Below are 22,287 nucleotides of genomic sequence, written 5' to 3' on the forward strand. Positions count from 1 at the left end.
TCAAATGTTAATAATCTTGGATTTAAAATATGAGGCAAATTCAATGAAATTTTGATTGAATTTAATTTTGATGAATCTATTGACTTTCCTTTAGCACCACCATGAGCTTGATATATAGTATGTGGTTATAAGTAAAGTGTCATGAAATTTGGTGAAATTCATGTGCCCCTTAGGATGAACTGAATATATTGTATGTAATAATGTGGTGATTATCTGACTTTGTATCTAGCTAATCTAATTAATTTGCCCAATACTAAGAGCCAAACTAATGACAGCATGCTTGCCTGCTAAATTAAGATTGCGAACATTATACCTGCTAAACATCACCCTGTTAGCATTGTCATTGGGAGCATGTTGGCATGCTAATGTTAAGCACAAAGCTTAGCATGGGCAGCCTGTCTCTCAGCATCATGATCCCGGGCTGAGGAGTCAAAATGGAGCACAAACAAATGTGTTTATTACAATCCAGAGAGAGAAAAATTATTAGAATTACAGATTTAAATATGTTGAAAACAGCAGGAGGGTTAACATGAGAGCAGGGGGGATGAGCTTAGACAGAAATGTTATTCAGCAAGTAAAACAGATGCTGATAAAATGGTGCAGTGCTCCTGGAAGCAAGGCAAGTCGCAGCATGATCAATGTGCTGCTTCACTTGTGAGCAACCTGCTGCATAGATGGGCAAAATCTTCAGGGTGAGTGTAAGTCAGCAGAGCAGCGAGAGCCTCCTTCCAAGTGTCAAGCTCACAGCTTTGCACAGTGTCCTTCCAGTTCTGGGTCACCACAGATGATATCCCTACAGTAAAAGTCTGCTTTTACTGACACTAACCTTTCGCATTGTAGTAAAATGAATGACAACCAGTGGCTGTCTGCCTCTTCCTCAATTTGTTAGTACTGGGCTAAATTTGTACAAAATAGAGTGAAGCTTTAACTTAAGATTTGTCACTTCCTGTATGTGGGGAAGATTTTCTGCCAGTGATATAGAAGGATGAAACAGCTATATATGTGCAATATGTATAAATCTTTGGTAGTCCAGCTTTGTTGTACTCCAGATATCTGTGTATAGGGTTGATGTCAGTCCAACCATTTCTAGCTGCACTTCTGTCCAACATCAACCCCGCAGTCTCAGCACCCCCACATGCACAGTGCTTTCAGAGGTCTGTTGGCTAAAACCAATCAGTGTTTTGGCTGAGACAGCAGCCAGGACAATTCACCCAGGACTTAGGCCTTCCTGTCTGGAGCCCAGTCCCTCAACACTCCCCCTCATATTGGCTGCTTCTCCATGCGTCCCCAACACTAGTCCAATAAATCTTTGCATGAGGGTTGATTCTAAATCCTGAGACATTTTAACATCTTAACTGTTATCTTAAAGCTTTGGCTTCCCACCTACAGTACTGTACAGATTTACAACTCATGTTAAATTAGGTTGTTTCTTTAATGAGTATTTTAGTGTCATAAAATACATCCTCTTGCCCTCTCATGGCCAAACCTAATAGCTAAATAGTAAATGGTGAATGGGCTGTACTTGTATAGCACCTTTGCTAGTCTTCCGACCACTCAAAGCGCTTTTTACACTATGAGTTACATTCACCCATTCACACACATTCATATGCTGATGGAAGGGGCTACTATACAGGTCCCAACCTGCCCATCAGAGGGAATCTAATCATTCACACATTGATGGCACAGCCATCAGGAGCAATCTGGGGTTTAGCATCTTGCCCAAGGATACTTAGACATGTGGACTGGAGGAGCCAGGAATCGAACCACTGATCTTCTGATTAGTGGATGACCTGCTCTACCTCCTTAGCCACAGCTGCTGCACTAATTAATATTTTTATATGAACAGTGGATCAAATGACTGTGTATTGTGAACAGTGTTTGTTGTAAAAAAGTGAATTGTCTCCAAGGCTCACTTTTAGTTCATTGTTTTGGTTTTATGGGCAGATAGACTGTTTTGGTTCATTCTGAGTGCAAAAAAAACGAAAAACCTACTACACACTACCCGCCCAGCACCAAAGCTGGGGCAGGCTAAAAGCAGGTTAAGAAGGAAATATCCTTTGGCCACACAACATTTGACAAACAGTATATAACTTTTAAAGTGGTTAAGGCAAACTTTTTAACGAACAGTTGTCTTTTTACACATCCAGCAACATTAGCATCCTCATTGGAGTCATGTCTGTGTCCACTTACTGACTGTAAGTCCAATATTCACTCTGCTTTTAGCTCTGGTTTGGTCTCTACCAACTCCTGAGAAAAATATCTGTCTCTCAAGCTGCTAAATGTGCCACTATGTTCACCAGCTAATATCTAACTGTGCTGTTTGGTACTGGGCAGGTAGTGTACAGAGGGTTTATCAGAGCTTATTCATTGACAAATGATAAGAGCACTGAGACTGAACCTAAACAATAAAGTTGTGTGATGTAAAATCAAAACAGTAAGCTGAAAGAGGCTAAAAAGAATCTTAGAGAGACATCTTAGCCAAATAATTAAGACACATAGCATATAACTGTACTGTCCACTCTTCATTTCCAGCCTTCCTGACCCTTCACTAATATCAGCTATCTTTTTAAATGACACACAGCTTTAAATGCATTGGATGGACAGAAACACAACTCCAAATGAATTCTAATGTTATTTGTATATGTTTAATGTATTAGGCAATTGATTGCTAACACAGTCACCATATCAACTTTATTATATGGTTAGACATTTTGTTTGAAAACTGTTTTGTTGTCCAGTCATGCGAGAATTAATTTCAATCCATTCATTTCTCCTCTGGGGGGCACAGCTCACCCAGCCCCATCAAAAGTGAAAAAGGTCCACATCCAATAACAATTTGAAGTCTTTGGTGCACCCTAACTACATACAAATAAATGAGCACAGTCTCATGAATCCACTGTGCATGGTTGAAACCTATGACTTTCGGAAAACTGACTTAATGTTAATTTTTAAAAATTATTATAAATAATATGTATATGTTGTATAATGTCAGTTACAGGGCACCGTAAGCTGAGACCTTTTTAAGTTGTTGCAGTTACTTAGTGACAGACAAAACACAGAGTTATAGATTTTAAATTATAGTATATATAGGTTTATAAGCACCAAGTCATTTATGAGAAAGTAGAGGGCAACCGATACTGGATTTTTGGAGCTGATGCCGATATTATTTATATTATTCTATATGTTCTGTTCTATTCTAAGCTTAAGCTTCACTAATGAATTTGTCTTTATACTAGGTATATATATAAAAAAAAAAACTTAATGTAATTAGTGAAGTCACTGGCAAAATGTCTGATGTCCTCTAGTGTCTAACAGTGGTGGAAGAAGTAGTCAGATTAGGTTAACTTATTACTTAAGTAAAAGTAGCAATACCACACTGAAAAAAAATGTTCAATAACAAGTCCTGCATTCAAAATCTTACTTAAGTACAAGTACATAAGTAAGTACTGTCAGCAAAATGTGCTAAAGTATCAAAAATAAGAGTACTCATTATGCAAAATGGCCTAATTTAGAGTGTTATATATCATATATAAATTAATTTAAATTAAATTAATTTAATTTAATAAATTATTAGAATATTGCTTCACTGACATGTACATGTGAGCAGTATTTTAATGTTGTCATGGTAGAGCTAATTTTGACACATGAAACTGTTTAATAATCTACATATGAAATGCATTATTATTAAACAAACTGATCATATATTTTACATATAAAATATTGATCTGAAAAGTAACTATTGCTGTGAAATAAATGCAGTGGAGTAAAAAGCACAATATTTCCCTCTGAAATGTAGTGGAGTGAAAGTATAAAGTGGCATCAAATGGACATACTCAAGTAAAGCACAAGTACCTCTGAACTACATACCATCACTGCTCTACTAAACCACATATTGCTCTGATGCTTACCTTTCAATCTGCTTCATTACTGACTGTACTGACAAACTATAGCTGGCAGATGTGATAAGCATGAGTGACATGGTGGTTGTCAGGGACAGGGTTCACGTTACATTAGACCCCATCATTTATAGGGAAAATGATGGGGTCATTGTTCATTAACTTTCCGGTATGTATATCACAAACTAGTTAGCAACTTACGTGAAGACACCACTTGACTTTGACACCGTCTGCTCAGCTGTAATGCAAATTCTGCTACATGTGCTGCAGACAGTGTTGAGAGTATTATAAACAATGGAGTCGGAGTGCGCTCTGCTGGACAAACTATGTGATGACACTATTTCTAAATCATCTTTTTCTGTTATATGTTCTGTAAAAAAACGTTTTCATATTGGCGCACATATACGCCAATACCGATGTATCTGTGATAGGCCGATGTCAGCCGATCTATGAGAAAGTGAGTTTCACATATACTCAGTAAATTTAACCCTCAGTGGCTACGCAGCACTATCTAAAATAAAACCTACAGGATAAGAGCACTGTGAAGTTGCCACAGTGATGGACAAGAGGAGGTTTGGGAGAGTGTGTACGTGTGTGTGTTTATAGTGTGGGGTTAAAATGCAGATTGGTGGTGTAAGCAGCGGGGAATGGATGGTGGAGGGTCTACAGGGAGGGAGAGTGTCAGAGAAGGTGGAGGAGTGGCGTGAGGACTAGGGGGTGACGCTTGTGTCATCGGTCCAAATTGGATGTCCCTATTTTAGGCAGCAGCTTATTCATCACAGTGAGAAATGCAAATACTAAATAAGCTGTGGATTCAGGGAAAGGAGGCAGGGGGACGAGCCAGCAGGCCGCTGTGACCCTGCATCAGCACATATCTGTGACACTAACCACAACACCACACTAATCAGCTAATCATTGGCTCACACTATCACACTATTATACTCACACCCAGAGGACAATAAAAATTCACCAAGATGTCAGCCAAACACACTTATGCATGGGTGTACACTTGAAGACATAATTATTTCTATGAGGAATCACACTGTGTTTGAGTTGGTGTGCAGCTTTGGAGGAACAGCTTTGAACTGTTAAATGGGTTTCCCTGGTTGAAAGCAAGACATTCTGCCCACTAGATTTTGACACTGAATAACATGTGTACAAGTGAAAATTTTGGACCAGTGTGGTGCCAGAGGAAAGGTCACAAGGTCACCAGAATCCTAGTTGACTATACCAAATTCAGTGAAAAATCTGACTTGTAGTTTTCCAGATATCTTGTCTGGAACCAAAATGAGGGTCAAGGTGAACACAGATCTTCTATTTCTATGGTAAATCAGTAATCAAGTAAAGCCTAAACTTTGGAGTTATACACCTGAGTTGGTTCTGTTAGTTGTCCATCCAGCAGTATAACAGTATAAAACTGTGGTGAGTAGTATTTGAGCAGTCTGAACACATTTCCAATAAAGTGGTGCGTCAGCCGGAAAAAGACTGTCCACAAAGGTTGTGTATCCTCGCTCATTCCTCCTCAAGGATCTCACCTCCTTCCTTGAAGCAGAAATAAGCTGATTGGAGCGGATTTCATGATGGCGGACCAGAACTATTTGTGGTTCAAGCAAAGATCGATCAAATAACAGAATTGTGACATACCCACAGAGGGAATTTGGAAGTGAAAAGAATATCTCAGGAAGATACCCACTTTATTTGTATAATTCAGACTGCTGAAGCCTCATTTTAGCTTTGTCCCACATCTTACGGACTAGAGGAATCATTAGAGAGATCAAAAACTCTCAACGTACATATACCATGAGAGCTTTGTATGAGGACAGACTGCCCAAAACTTCTTATACTTTCCTTTAAATGTTTTTAGTACAAAAAGGATATTTTGTACAGCCAGCTGTCTGTTGCATATGTTGTGGAGTTGAGGACATACATAATACATAATACATAATGGATATCCTTATCCACTGGTTTCTTCTGAATGAGCTGCTCTGTAGACTATAAAAAAAGCAATCATCATGTGTGACAGTTGATTTGTGTTTCCCCTCAGGTGAAGGTGTGGTTCCAAAACCGCAGGATGAAGTGGAAGCGCGTTAAGGGAGGCCAACAGGGAGCAGCAGCACGGGAGAAAGAACTGGTGAATGTGAAAAAGGGGACATTACTGCCATCAGAGTTTTCAGGGATAGTGGGACTGCAGCACTCGGCCAGCTCGCCAAGGCTGGTGACTGAGGAGGACAGCCGCGAGAGTGACCAGAGCTCAGACCATCCTCAGCTATGACCTTCCATGGTCCTCCTCCTGAGGGAAGGGTTACTGGACAGAACAGAAACAAGGGAGATATTGGTGAGATGTAAAAACCTATGTATGTATACTGTTTGCTGTGGGATGAAACAAGACTCAGAAAACATTCCAGAGACGCTTTGCATTGATGGAAGGGTGTGGATTTTGCACTGTCAAGGATTTGCTTCAGTCAAATTCTACTGTACGCCGTTGAGCAATCAGTACAAAAATGTAACATTGTGTTTACAATGAACTGGAAACACTCATGCCTTTGAATTGCAATAATTTATCAAAGTCAAAAGAGTCCCAAGAAGACTGTAACCATCTTAAACATTTTTCAAGTTATTTTTCTATAAATGATAATCATCGGATTAACTTTTTTTTGCATCTTGCTTCCTCTGACACTTTTAAAGTTTACATGTTGTTTACTCGAAAAAATGGATTTCTAATGCAAATAAATTAGAAAAATTGAAATCATGTCTCGGTGGAGATTCCTTAGCATGTATACACTTCAATGAGAAGACGCTCTCTTGATCGATGAGTGTGTTTTTGTGTCGTCGACATTATGTGAGTGTGAATTCTAATTCATGCACTGGTGTTTTGGCCATGAAAGCTGCAGCCTCTAACTTGCAAAAGCAGCTGGTGATTCACTGGTTTGATTCAGCTCAGGCTTTCAGCTGCTTTGCAGCTTTTCAGTTCCCTCAGACGCATCTCAGAGCTGACTTGTGATCAGGGGTGTTGCTAGGCCTATTTTAGGGGGACTTCAGCCCACCATAATTTTTCTTTAGCCCCCCCAAAATAAATGTACATCATTAGTTTAAATCATCAGTAGTGTTTTCTCATTCATTTTTCATTAAAATTGATCGAATTGTGCCATTGCGTCTCCAAATTCACAATGTACCTAAAGCACCAGGTGCTAGGACCTGGGAGAGGCTGCCACTGCTCTAATCCAGCATTTCCATCGGGTGTGCTGCCCGCTCTGCAATTCCTGTACCATCTTTGGTAGAGACTGTAACAGTAGCCATAAACCACTGATGTTGGCTAAAACTTTACCAAGATAAACATCATATACAGAATGAAATAGTAAGTAGTTACAGAGTGAAGATACCAAGCTCCAATATGAAGAGGATGAACAGTGTTCATTTTGGGTCTTTTCATACATGAAAACATGGAAATTAAAATTACAGTAATTCTGTTTTTATTTTTATTTTATACCTTACTCTCATGATACACATATGAGATTGTAATTAGCGGCTGCGGCACCATTATCAAGCGTGTGGAGGTGCAGGGTGTGGGTGTGTTTATTTGTAACCGCCATGAAACAATCAGAAAATAACATTTTTCGTTATTTAATTTAATAACGTTTTTTCTCTCTCATTTGCCGGCTTTCATGCTACCACTGCTCACTCTCCTCATCCACTCCACCTCTGTGTGTAGGTCAGACAGAGTAAAGAATATTTTCCCAAAGAACTGGGGGTTGTCAATATTAGGTCCATAGTCATCAACCAGTGTTATTGGTTCGGAATGTAATAGCCCTTGCACTATCACAAATCTCCCATAAGGATCATTAATGACATTTCTACGAAGTAGTATGGCCACTCTTCGAACTTGAGATGTAAACGATGAAAAAATATGTGGCTATAGCCTCCTTGTTTCAATTTAACATGTTTCATATCTGTCAGATGTGTCTCTTGCAATAAGGCTATATCAATATTATGTTGTTTTAAGTAACTTAGAATTCCTTTTCACATATTGACCCTTCTTACATTCCAAACCAGACATCTATATCCCATTGCTCTATTTATCCTTATATATATGGCCTGCAACAAATAAGATAACAGTCATAAACATAAACAAAATAGTTCCCTCATTTCTCTGTAGAATTTTAAGGTACACATACCTTTGAAATTGTAATAAAAGAAAATAAACCTCTGTTGGACTCTGGACCCTAATCTCTTTTTCCCTAACTAAAGAGGTACTCCCTAGAACTAACTGATATCCGTAGTGTTGTGGTGCCCAGTCCAGTGTAGCTTGTTTTTCATAGTGCAAATGTCCTAACTTCAGCTGTGTCCGCTCCTGGTTAGCCCAGCCGTTGTTCAATGTGTGTGTAATATAAATAGCGATGAGGTTACTCATAGATCTTTTGCCCCTCCTGTATCAGAATCAAATGATAATGAGAGTAGATGAGGGGTTTAGGTGATATTTTAATGCTCCATTGGTTCATTGTTCTTTGGCAGTGTTCACTAGACAGTCCGAGTTCAACATCTTGTTAGAACATGTCCGGATATTCCCTGTGATGGCATCGCTCTGTTGCTTCTACCAAGTCAAACGCCTTTGTTGCCCTGCTGCGGGTATCCTCTTTCAGAGTTGCAGGATAAAACAACCCATATCTCACATTGGCTTGCAGGAGCTGGCTCTTTAGTGCGTTGAAAGCCATCTGCTTCCTGTGAAGCATGGGAGATAGGTCAGGAAATATCATTATTTTGAGGTTGCCGTACATGAGCTTTTCTTCCATGCAGCATCCAGTATGTGGACGGTATCCTTGTAGAGGAGAAACTTAATGACAAAAGCTCTTGGCATCCGATTCTCCTGTGACTTCCTCCGAAGCATGTAGTGCACTCTTTCAATCTCAGGTGTGTCAGAGAGATCCAGTATTGATGGTAACCATCTTTCTAAGAAGGCAACAACGTCTTTACCTTCAACTCCCTCTGGGAATCCTGCAATCCTCTGATTTTTTCTTCTCTGATGATTCTCCTGGTCGTTAAGTTGTACCCTGAGAGGAGCCACATCCCGGGTTTGCATTTCAGCCAGCTCGTCGTAGCCTTGGTGTAGGTTGGTAACTGACTGCTGTAGCTCTGAGCATTGTTGCTCCAGTTGGGCCACTCTCTGCTTCTCAATAGATTAATCTGAGGTCTAGCTAGACAGAGGTCTAGCTCTCTTCACTACTGCTACTCTCTCTCTCTCTCTCTCTCTCTCTGTCTCTCTCTCTCTATCTGTTTCTCATTTTAAAATGAATCAGGAAGGCATCAGCAGCAAAACAAGCGTTTGAAACAGCTGTACTGTATTTTGAAACAGCTACAGTAAATAGCGAAGCTGGCCATTTCATTACTTTATATTCATGTAATAAATATACAGATGTCAATATGATGGTAATCTGTATGAGAAATAAAGAAAAAGAGAAAAAAAATCGATTATAATAATCATCCGCTTATAATGATTAATTTGACCCAGATGGACCTGATCACTATAAGTGGTTTCCACTGTACTAACCAGCTAACGAGCCAGCCAGCCAAAGTGTGAACGAGCAAAAGAGATATAAATAATGTTACTGACAGCTCTTACATACTTTGCTTCTATATGCCTCTTAAGTATTTCGAAACAATCATATCAGTAGGCATAGATTATTGTTTATTATCAGTTAATGTCAATGAAAAGGTCACATTGTGTTGATCATAACACAATTTTATATCCCAGAATTCCTGAACATGTAGATGGATATATGAAATTTCTTCAAAAAAGGCGGCAGCTCCACTGAAGGCCAGTCAGATGAGAGGATTTTGCCAGTTCAGACAAATACAAATTTAACCTGGATGATCACTCATTAAGCCTTGAGTTCTTGTAAATCTGAATTTAATAAAATAACGTGTTACTAAAAACAGGTGAGCAGAGGGAGAGGAGGGAGAGGAGGAAGATGGAGGAGACTGACAGGGCTGAAGGAGCAGGTCTGATGGAGGTTAGTGATCTAGAAGAAAGCGAGTGGGAGTTGTTTAAGCTTTCAGTTAAAATTAATACTAAATTTTATGACATAGGCCTATTACTCATACTAGGCATAAACTAGCCTAAATGATTTTATGACATTTTTAGTTTTAGGAGTTCACACATCAAACATCAGTCTGTCTATGAATAACATACTTAGGACTTGCAACTTATGTAAGAGAGAGGAGATAGCATTCCTTGACTTGATCTGTGCCGATTGTAAGCGGACGGAAAGCATTTAAGTCATATTAGATCCATGCGTAATACATACTATGAAGAGACCGATCTATTCTGTTGATTTTACACCTATTGCTACTAAATTCATGACAAACAGACATTTTGGGCCCATTTGAAAAAAAGATCTTCAACTGTTGCGTGTGTAACCCACTTGGCATGTGTGTCGCCAAGTTTGCCAGGTATGTCTAAGTGTCTAGAGGCAACTGGCGTACAATGAAGTAGTGACCCTATGACATTATTTAATCCTTCCCTAAATAACTCACACCAACAACCGAATAGCTTTATGTTTAACTGTAGTGTATTACTGTTTCTTTTTCCTGTCTTATTTCCTTTCAGTAATTAGAACAATAATCTTGCATATGGTCTTTCATTTACAGCACCACACCTTCTATTGGGTATGAAAGAAAACTGCACCCACAACCAAGGACCAATTACAACTCGAAATTATACAACATTCCTATTGCTGATTAATTTAGAGTCAGTTTTGACAGAAAGCCTAATATGGCTAACTCAATTATTAAATATGGCAACCAAATTTAGCTAGGTCAATTACGTTCAAACCCAGTGTACTTTAACCTCAATTTTTAGGTGTTGGGCCCCAGCAAGAACAAGAAAAAATGAAAAAAACCTTGGAACAAAAACAGTCCTTACACCTTTCATAGAAATAACCAAGGTAATATGAAATCGATCTTTATGTATGTTCAACTCTTATTTATGAGTGCAGTGGGATTATGGCAACTCAAGCAGCACTGTTCTGTCTGAAGTATAGTTTCAACCAAAAACAGCCTGCGAAAACGAGCAGAGCAATCACTCAATTGTCCATATCAAGCTGTTCACTTGTTTTCTTCTCAGGACACAATATGCAGTACAATATCCTTACATAATACATATATCTCAATAACAATATATTTTAACAACATTTCACTTACACAAAGTTTTTCCCCTCCAAGCAAAACAAAATGCATCACTACAAGCCATGCAAGAATGTTCACTTTGCTTGGTGGTAAGGATGAAGGAGGAAAACAAACCAGAGTCCAATTCAACCAGACTAAAAAGCACTGGTCTGAAAACACAACAGAAAAACACAAAGTCACCTGTAGAAGTTTAAATATGTCAGTTTCCACCTTCCGGTTGTGGCGGCAGACTGAACGGCAGCACACTCTAGAGCTCGCATAAAACTTCACTGTTACTACTTAACTGTAACTGTTACTATTTTGTTTTGCACTTGAGTTTTTGACCTCTTATATTTTGGCGAACACCCGAAACACCAACATACATAAAATCGCCAAATGCCACCTAAAAAGACTGAGAAGAAGAAAAATGACAGAGGGAGGCTGTATCAGCTAGCATAAGAATGTGGAATGTAAGAAGGGTCAATATGTGAAAAGGAATTCTAAGTTACTTAAAACAACATAATATTGATATAGCCTTATTGCAAGAGACACATCTGACAGATATGAAACATGTTTGAAACAAGGAGGCTATAGCCACATATTTTTTCATCGTTTACATCTCAAGTTCGAAGAGTGGCCATACTACTTCATAGAAATGTCATTAATGATCCTTATGGGAGATTTGTGATAGTGCAAGGGCTATTACATTCCGAACCAATAACACTGGTTGATGACTATGGACCTAATATTGACAACCCCCAGTTCTTTGGGAAAATATTCTTTACTCTGTCTGACCTACACACAGAGGTATATATTGGAGGGGACTTCAATCTAGCTTTGGATCCAATCCTTTATCGGTCTTTGCAGAAGACCTGTCCTCTAACACGGAGTGCTGTATAGAAATACAGCGCTGCATCTCTTCCTTTAGAAAAAAGAAGACATGCAGGGAAGGGAGCTGGTAGACATTTGGCATACATTAAATAAAACACTAGAAAATACTAATTTTACTCTCCTGTCCGCGATAGTTATTCCCGTATAGATTTACTGTTGATACTCTCTTCCAAGATACATCAAGTTACCTCTTGTGAATATTTGGCAAGGACCTTATCAGACCATTCTGCTTTATTAATCACAATACCTGCATCCACGCAAATGTAACAGATGGAGATTTGCATCTCACTTACTTAATGATTCAGAATTTTTGGATATGATTAGCAGGGAAATTGACTCACTTTTTAACATAAATCAAAATACAGCAACATCGTATGGGACACCATGAAAGCTTGTCTCAAAGGTCAAATAATAGCCTACACCTCAGATAAATATAAATGTCGCGTGACAGTATAATTCTCCAACAACTCAAATCAAGACAGCTTCGATATAACATGCTTAATACACACAAGACAGAAAATGCAATAAAAAGAATGAAACATAAATATTACGAACAAGGAGACAAGGCAGGGAAACTTTTAGCCTGGCAGATTAAGAAGGAGGAGACAAATATGGCAATATACCCAATCAAAAAGGGTGATACATTTACCAGTAAGCCTAGTGAGATTAACAAGGCTTTTGTGAGTTACTATCAATCCTTATACACATCACAAGGATGTAACCCTGTCAGTGTAAAGCATTTTTGGACAAGCTCCCTGCATTATCAGATAATAATAATAAGGAGACACTAGAGGGCAGTATTACAAAAGAGGAGTTGATGAGAGCCTTAACCTTATTTGCTTCAGGAAAATCACCAGGCCAAGATGGATTCCCCATAGAATTCTTCAAGGCATTTAGCCCCAAGCTGATAGAACTTATGCTCACAATGTTTAATTATGCCATAGAAACAGGTAGACTCCCAGAGTCAATGGAGCAGGCACTGATCATTACAGCTCACACTATTTCATTTCTGCCCAGCAGACATAAAATTTTCTCTTAAGTCTTGAAAAGCTTCTTCCTGACTCAATCAACATGGACCAAACAGGATTTATTCAGAATAGATCATCAATTGTCAATGTAAGAAGATTTTTCAACATAATTCATAGAAAAAAACCTGTGTCTCATGGTGTCACTCAATGCAGAAAAAACATTGGACTGCATCGATTGGCAATACTTATTTTAAACAATGGAAAGAATTAATTTAGGTCCCCAATTCACCAATTTGGTTAAACTGCTCTATAGCTACACTACAGCAAGTCTAACCAAGCCATTATTGGTATACAAACTGGTGACTGCATCCATACTCTGTCTCTTTACGCAGACGATATATTGACATACTTCTCAAGTCCAGACAAATCTATCCCAGCTTTGATGGATACACTGACCGAAATTTCACACCACAAGATAAATATTAACAAAAGTGTAGTCATGACGCCTGAGCTCATGTTCAACCTCCTGGTACTGGTATGTTTCATTACAACCCTAATCACATTTCCTACTTGGGACTCAAAATGCCAAATGAGCTGCAAAATACATTCTCTCTTAATACACACCATTACTAAAAAAGACAAAAGAGGACTGTAAGAGATGGAACGACTTGCCTTTGTCTTTACTTGGGCAAATCAACTGCATAAAAATGAATATATTGCCAAAATACCTGTATCTTTTCCAGATGCTACCAATGCCAGCCCCTAAACTATTTTTCAAACAACTTAACTCTTGTCTCACACAGAGAAACAAACCACTTAGGATAAAACTGACAGTACTACAAAGCCCTCTTGAAAAGGGTGGACTGAACATCTCTAAGTTTGAGTACTTCTACTGGGCAGCACAAGTTAAAGCAGTATGGACATGGCACGCAGAACAAGCCCACCCACCTTTATGGACACAAATTGAACAGCATCACTTAAATAAGTTGATATTGGAATCAATACCATATATAAGCTGTTTAAATTCTTTAAACTGGCTATAACAACAAACCCAATCACTATCCATACATATAAGAATTGGCAACAGGTTCAGAAGAAAATAGTTTGCAATCAGTCTTTTAAGACACATCTCTTTTTCACATGAACCCCTCTTTACCGAAAGCCCTTAAAGATGGGATCACAAAACTATGGTTTACAAAAGGAATCAAATCTTTTGGGAATCTGTTAAAAGATGGAGTCCTTCGGACTTTTGAAGAGCTCTCCTCTCAGTATGGGCTACCCTGCACTCACTTTTTCAAATACCTCAAGGTCAGGCATTTTATCATCTAGTAACAAGATGACTATCTACAATCATTAGATGAGTTCCCTCTAGATAAACTTGGATGTGACAAACAGGGTGTAAGAGGATTTATATCTAATACCTACTCGGGAATTTCTCAAATCATAGGGTGGGAAGGGTTAGGAGTGAAACTGCAAATGGGAAGAAGACCTCAAGTGTAATTTTGAAGAAGCAGAATGGGAAGCACTGTGTATTGGCAGTCAGTATTTCTCTTGTAACACTAGACATAGACATACAATACAATCTCTTTCATAGATAGATAGATAGATAGATATTACTTTATTGATCCCCAAAGGGAAAGTCAAATTGTCAAGAGCTCATCAAAATATAAAACCAAAAAACTATCCAGTCAATTCAGGAGGAATTGAACATATTGCTGCGGGGACGAAGGATCTCCTGAATCACTCCGTTCTGCAGCACAATGAGAGGAGCCAATTGCTTATTGGTTCAGGACCAATAAAATATTAAATTTTTCACCACTTCTGATGTATGTGCAAACATCTTTTCGTGCATGTTTAGGCCCCCCAAAAATGTGTTTGTGTTAGAAGAATAAGAATAATAATAATGGAGAAGAATTCCTTCAATTACAAGAGGGCCTTCGCACCATTCGGTGCTCGGGGCCCTAATAATGTCAAGAAAAAAAAAGTAAATTTCCACTGCTGAAGATTTGATTGTTATAGGATCAGTGTGTAAGATTTAGTGGCATCTTGCAGTGAGGTTGGAGATTGCAACCAACTGATAGTCGCTCCCCTCACCCTCCCCTTCCAAGTGTGTAGGAGAACCTGCAGTGGCCGCAAAACTTGCAAAAAACATGAAAGACATTTAGCTCACAATCCTCTAGGCCTTATAGGAAACGATCTTCATTAAAGGACATTAAAATATGTAAATATTGAATAAACAAAGGTTATAGGGGTATTCAGAGCATCCTTATCTCATAATATGAAGCGAGCCACACAAGATACTGTTGAGAAAGGTTCTGTTCCATAGCTGGATTTTTACTTATTAGCATAGTTACAAATGTCATCAGGATGTCTAATGAGCGACTTCCGGTGGCCCGGCAACCAGCATGGCAGCATAGAAAAGAGCTCCTGCATCAGCCAAAATAGAATTGAAAGAGCACATAGAACGCTGGCCTCACCGCCACCTGCCAGAGCACCACCGCGCTCTACGGTGGTCAGATTTCTACAGCTCACCATGAAGGAGAAAATCCTCCAGGCCGCTTGGAAGAAAAGCATCTACGTCCAGGAGAAGCGTGTGTTTTTCGACCATGATTATGCCGAGCCCGTGCAGCAGAGGAGGAAGGAATATGTGCCAATTAAGCGAGCACTCAAGGAAAACGGGATCCGTTTCCAAACTCCTCTCACCCAGATGCGTGTGCTTTTTGATTCAGGCATGGTCACATTTAACAGCGCCGAGGAAGCAGCGGCAGATTTGAGAAAGCGGGGCCTCCCTGCTGTTATAACCCCCCCCCTTTTCATAGTACTGCCAAGGGGCCCCACCTAGTGGCCATTTCCCTCTCCACACAGAGTTTTACTGCGGTGTTCATTATAAGTTCTGTGGATGTTCTATCTTGTTTTGTGTGTTATTTGAGGTCTGGGACTTGGTTTTCATGGGTACAGGAATACATGCTTAGAGTGTTTGCTGAACATGCAATACTATAATATACAGTTGCTGAATGTTAATGGTATAAACAATCCCATTAAAAGGAGTAAATTGATCGCTGAGAACTGGAGAAAATCAATGTTGCCTTTTGGCAAGAAACACAACTGTCTAATGTGGAACACGATAAATTGAAGAACATGGGTTTTAGAAATTCTTTTATCTCATCATATAGAGAAGGAAAAAAGAGAGGGGTTGCAACATTAATTTCAAATTCGGTTTGCTTTGAAGTGGTCTCGGAACATAAAGATAAGGAGGGTAGATTTATTCTGGTAAAGGGCAAATTGGAACATAAAAAAGTCACTCTGTTCTATTCTGATTTCCACAGAAGCATATGGTACCCTCATATGTGCAGGGGATTTTAATATGCTTCTGAACCTAAAATTAGACACAACTAACAAAACAAGAAGAAAGAATCCCTTAGAAAAAGGATGTCTAATGTCCTATTTCTGTAACAGAATCTGAAAGTTCAGTTTGACTTTGGCTGTCTATAGAAGAATGGACCGAGAAATGCAGTCCACCTGTGTGCTCCTATTTGCATCAGTGCCGCTCATATTTTGTTAAATTTGTATATCAATTTTTAAAAAGCTATACATCTGAAAAAACAAACAAACAAAAAAAAAAACAATGCAATAACTAAAAAAAAGAGCCAGTCCAAATGTGGGATATATGCTTGGGATAATAAAAGACAAATTCAACTTATAGTTTCTTTTATCAGACATGATGAATTTTTATTGTGATGTAATCACATCATATGCATCAATTGTACATGCTTGGAATCCAGCATCATTTTCAGAAATTGTTGGTAAATTAATTAAGCAGTGCAGATTCCTGAAGTCTTGTAGTCACAGTGAAGTTATCAGGCTTGGCACCATCATGTCTGTACAAAAGTCAAACCAAAACCTGTGCTGGCAACCCATGCTACAGGGCTGGGCTGATGGATAAACAGTTCATCATTACATACAGTAGGTAGTTTCATAGAAATATATACAATATGAAATTCAGTACAATGACTTGGCTACAAAAAGCAGATTCCCTTCATCTGCCATCATACATACATTTAATTTAAGAACATTCTCTTACTCTTAGAAGATTGTCAGATCCTCCATTTGATAATATTCCTGTTATATGTATATGTCATTTATGATCCAGGTGTGTGTTTGCAGTGAGATGAGGATAAAAAGCTGGAGTTTGTGGAATGCATCTGGCCAGCGTCACTCCTGATCTTAGATGAACCTCCTACCTTGACCCCTCAGGGAGCTGCTTTCCTTTAGCAGGAAGGGTCATGTTGTCATTGCTGCATGCATGCCAAGATAAACACAGCCAACTGAAGACTTTTCCACATTCGACCGGAGTGCCTGCTTTGCTTTCCTGACTAAATGATTTAGTACGATTTACAGCACTGCGCTGGTGCTGATAGGTGGTGTATGCTGAAGTAGGAGTCCTCAAACTTTTGAGAATGTTTCAACAAATCTGGTGAGTCCGAGCTGCGAGAGTAAGAAATTCTATCTTTCATGAGAGCAGAAAATGAAAACAGATATTGAAATCTGTGTCCCTGACCATGGATGTGCCTGCTCTGGAATTCTCACAGATTTTACAGACACCCTGGGTTGTCTCCAGGACCTGGCTCATCTGGGAAATATTAGAAAAGGCCATCTGTGAAAAATCTACAACTGCTACATGTTTGTTCAAATAATTAGCTTAACTGAAAGATCAGCAGTGTTGAAATATTGTGAGTCAGGTTGTGGATCTCACTGACTTTTTGATTTAGGATAGAAAAATGAAGCAAAATACAATATGCTATCCCTTTGCTATAGAAACTGAGAGAGCACAGTCAAAAGCTTTTCAGATATGTATTTGTTCAGTCCTAGTTAAATGTGTGTAATAATGTGATGGTAACCTTTGTAAGTCTAATACCACAGTGTGACAGTGGAAAGTAGAATATGCAGCCAGGGAATTTTCTCATGCTCAGGAAGTTGTTCAGATTGGGCAGATTATGGCTGAATGAGACTGGATGATGAAACACAGGAAACCACAAGCCCTCCAATAAACTGGCAGGGGAGCCTGACTGACAGCTGTTTTACCCATTTAGAGCTACACTTAGTGGACTAAGATCCACTTTGACTATTTGTGGTGTGAGGGAATTGCCTGCCTGGACCAAGACAGGAAGGTGCACAAACAAAGTGACTTCACACCTGGAATGCTCAGATGTTGAGACATATTTCACACTGAACTAGTTCTCATTTTATAAAATATATTTATAAATGTATTTCATTGTTGAAAAAGCCTTGTCGCAACATTTGGATGGTTGTATTTTTAATAAATCTGAAGTACTGTATTTTTTGTACCATACAGCTTTGAGGCACTTGTACTTTACTTAAGTATTTCCATTTGATACCACTTCCATTCGATACTCCACTACATTTCAGAGGGAAATATTGTACTTTCTACTCCAATACATTTATTTGACAGCTTTAGTTACTTTTTCAGATGAAGACTTGACACAATGGAAAACATAACAAGCTTTTAAAATACAACACATTGTTATAGATGAAACTAGTGGTTTCCAACCTTTTTGGCTTTTGACATCTTACAAAGAGCAGTGTGTAGTCAGGGTCACATTTCAGATGTCTATGAGTTTTTAACAGCTCCACCAAATTGTGATTTTTTTTCCTCAAAACTTCTCACATGATTTCTTTTCAGTAAATGTTCACATTATCCAATATTTCAACAGAAATCAAAGATTAGAGAAAAAGTCCAAAAACTGAAAACATATTTGTGTATCAGAACTTTGTTTTTTCTTTTGTCCTCTCCCATTAAGCATCTCACGACCCCTCAGATTTATCTGGTGACCCTTTGGAGGGGCCAGACCCCTAGGTTGGGAACCTAAACTAGCTAACTGTATATAAAATAGTTTAAACTAGCTCCACCTCCAGCAGCTACAACAGTAACATGCTGCTTACACACTGATGCTTCAGTATCAATAATCTGATGTTGTATATAAAAATATATCAGACAGAGGGACCAAACCACTAGGGGAGGCCATGGACAGTTGTAACATGAAACAGTCGTAACACCTTGAATTCCTCCAATCAGAAACAAGCTACAGTGATTACACTCACTCTACACATGCTCAGTTCGATTGTCTTCTTCCTTACAAAAAAGGAGGCACTTTGAAACTCCCAGAGAAAGTTACCAGAAAAAATGTTTTTTTGAGGTAAAATTTTAACTTGTTACATTTTAACAGATGTATTTGGATACTGTCCTGAGATCAAATGTCTAGGAATCCAAACAAGTATTATTCGAATCACTGTTTTGTAAGCTAAAAATAGAAATGGCCAGCATGTGTCAAACTAGCAGTCAACCTAGTTCACATGAGTTGCAAGCATGGCTAGTGATACTGGGATGGTTGTAACGCCTTGTTACCTAAACCAAGTTTAATTCATATAAGACCTACATTAACTGGATGGATGGATGGATGGATGGATGGATGGATGGATGATTGGATGGATGGATGATGGACAGATAGAAAATGAAATGTAAAATGTCATAAAATTACATACTAAGTTAATGATAATTAGTTGCATGCTAATAGTCAGTGGAAACACGTGTTTGCTTACAGCATGCTAAATATCAGAAAGAGGAAGATACACAGGGGAGTCCCACTTCTTTTGCTGGAGAGGGCTTCAGATGGCATAAAACAGGATAAATGAGTCAGGACAGTGGCCAAATCATATGGCATTTGCCATGTGACCCTGTACTGAATGTTGTCCTCAAACTAATCCATTTTGATTTCATGTTTAAACCTTTTTGAGGATGTGTGTTCTACCCATTAAATAATTTTCTTGCATTATAATTTGATGGCTTCCCCTCTTTTTTGTCATGTAGTATGAAAAAAAGGTATTCATTATTTTTGAAAAAAGAAATGAATAGTCACAATAAATGTTAAATAATCTTTTTCATTCTGAGTATTTGATTGATTAATTATGTATATTTTAGACATGTTACAACTGTCCCTGTACACTGGGACAGTTGTAACAATGGAGTGACTGTATTTAAATCAATTTTGCAACCTGTATATATTTCATAAAACCACTTAAATACATTTTTTCTCTAGTTGACACATTGAAGCATAATATAGCAAATTAACTATTCCAGTGTAAATGGTTTTTGATTTATCGGGAAAATTGCAAAAAGTCCCTGGTCTCCCCTACTGCAATACTGTAACTACATCAAGCTGATAATACTTACATACTTTTACTTCAGTAGGATTTTTCATGCAGGACTTTCACTTGTAATGGCGTTTTTAAAATTGCTGTATTGGTACTTTTACTTAAGTAAAGGATCTGAATACTTCTTCCACAGGTCATATCAGTTAACTGAAATATCTTTCACAGTTCAAACAATTCTGGCTTACTTCTATTTGGGACCTCTAACTAGTTGCCTTGCGCAGCATACATTTGTAATTTAACTACACCACTCTCTGAATTTGTAGATATGTCCAGTTCTAAACCCTAATTGAAAAAAAACCTTAGTAAATAAACTGAAAACAAAAACTCAGTATTTAACTTTTTAAATCATTCTTGGCCTGGCAGTTATTTTCTTGCTCTGGAGCAAAAGCGGATCAGTTACCTGGCATTGCCATCATTAGAACCCAACACCAGCTTGGCTAAATTAAAACACATCACTATACAGTTCCTGAGAACTGTATTGTATTTCTCTTTTTCTCAGACTGAGTTTGACTTGTGTGGTTAGGAGTTGTCAGGAGATTGCACATATTTTCCTGACTACACTGTATACTGCGGTCAAAGAAGACCTTTACAGAGCAGAGCAGTCCTCCCATCTCTGGGCTTAGTGCCCACACACCTGCACTGTCTGTGTTCCTATTGTATTACTAACTGTATTCCCTGTCTGATGAGCTGTTTGTGAAGGCCTTTTTAATAAGTTGATCATTTTGCATGTTGCTCCACACAGAGCATACAGGACAATAAGGCAATAAGGTAATAAGGCTACAACACCCTGAGGCTTCAGGACTCTGGTCTCAGCTCAAGACAACAGCTGAGAACAACTGATGACACTTTTTAACACAACTGCAACTACAGAAACAGAACAGCTCTGAAAATGCACTGCCACCATGCATTTGTATAAAATGTACCACAAAACCTCTAAGGCACAAAAAAAGTTCATAAACACACTACTTATTAGAATTTGTTCAAAAAAAAAAATGTCTCCAGACTTGGAATAAAATACCCTATGTAATTAGAGTTGCCTCATCAGAATTTCCATAATAATATTGCTTGTTGTCACCTTAAATATGCTCTCTCCTACCAACCAAAATTGAATCTACCACATAAATAAGATTTAATTACTTTGTATAAAGTCATGTAAGTCAACCTAAGCTTAACAGCTACACCACTAGAAAGTATATAACCAGATTTGTATTGTAATGCTTACATTATCATTATATTACATGTACTGTATGTTATAAGCATGTATTTCAAACTTGCATCATCAGAATTTGCATTTACTGTGTAAAACGTATATTTTACATCAAATGCATCATTGTTATAATACCTTAGCAAATACATCATTATACATTTAAACAAACCTTAAAACTCACCATTAAATAATTTAGTCTTGCAAAAGTAATTAATTGATAAATTAAATTAATGAAACAACTCATGTGAATGTTGTTCAGAAACATGTTCAGTTAATGTTTTCTTGATGTTTGCTGTTTAGACTCTGACCTCATTACTCCTCACAAGTACAACAGCAAGCTCAACACAACATGACAGCAGGCATGCAGCAAAAGAGTGAGCAGAGCGCAGAGCGACAGTTTTAGTACACCAGTGTTGTATGTTTGTTGCAGTAATAAGATAATGGCATGTGAGTGTAGTGGCAGATTTGAACTGCCTGAACTAGTTCAAAGGCTTCACTTCATTTGCATAAAAAAACTGTAAACTCAAATTTGCTGAAAAAATAACTTTATCATCTTTATCTGCATAAGGTCAAACACATCAACACATGCAGTATAATTGCACTCAAAAATGTTACATCACTATTATTTGCAACACTCTCCCACAGAACATGAATTTAAAATTCACTACTTCTCTATAACTGACATTTTTCCTCCTTTATTTCGATAAAAATCACATCCAATGAACCCCTTTGCTTTCTGTATTTGTACCATTTTATATACTGAACTTCAATTCAAATTTAGGTTATATAGTTAAACTGTAACTGCAGTCTTCAGATGATAATGATAAATCAGGTTCAGCAACTTCCATTTCCTCCTCCCATATTTTGTGCTCTAAAAAAGGAATGTTCTAAAATGAGAATGAATGCAGCCCCTCAGTAAATATGGACAAAGGCAATA

At 38.2% G+C, this 22,287-nt stretch overlaps 1 protein-coding gene across 3 annotated transcripts in view; it reads left to right on the forward strand.

The window, feature by feature from the left end:
• LOC121912385 (homeobox protein MOX-2-like) overlaps positions 1–6,565 on the forward strand; it is a 47,193-nt gene extending 40,628 nt beyond the window's left edge. For all 3 annotated transcript variants that reach the window (XM_042434491.1, XM_042434492.1, XM_042434493.1), the window contains one exon: positions 5,941–6,565. In XM_042434491.1, coding sequence (XP_042290425.1) covers positions 5,941–6,168 — 228 coding nt within the window. In that variant the 3' untranslated portion in view covers positions 6,169–6,565. The remainder of the gene's footprint in view (positions 1–5,940) is intronic.
• The last annotated feature ends 15,722 nt before the right edge of the window (positions 6,566–22,287 follow it).

The sequence above is a fragment of the Thunnus maccoyii genome, chromosome 15, assembly GCF_910596095.1.
Source record: "Thunnus maccoyii chromosome 15, fThuMac1.1, whole genome shotgun sequence".
NCBI classification, from domain to species: Eukaryota; Metazoa; Chordata; class Actinopteri; order Scombriformes; family Scombridae; genus Thunnus; species Thunnus maccoyii.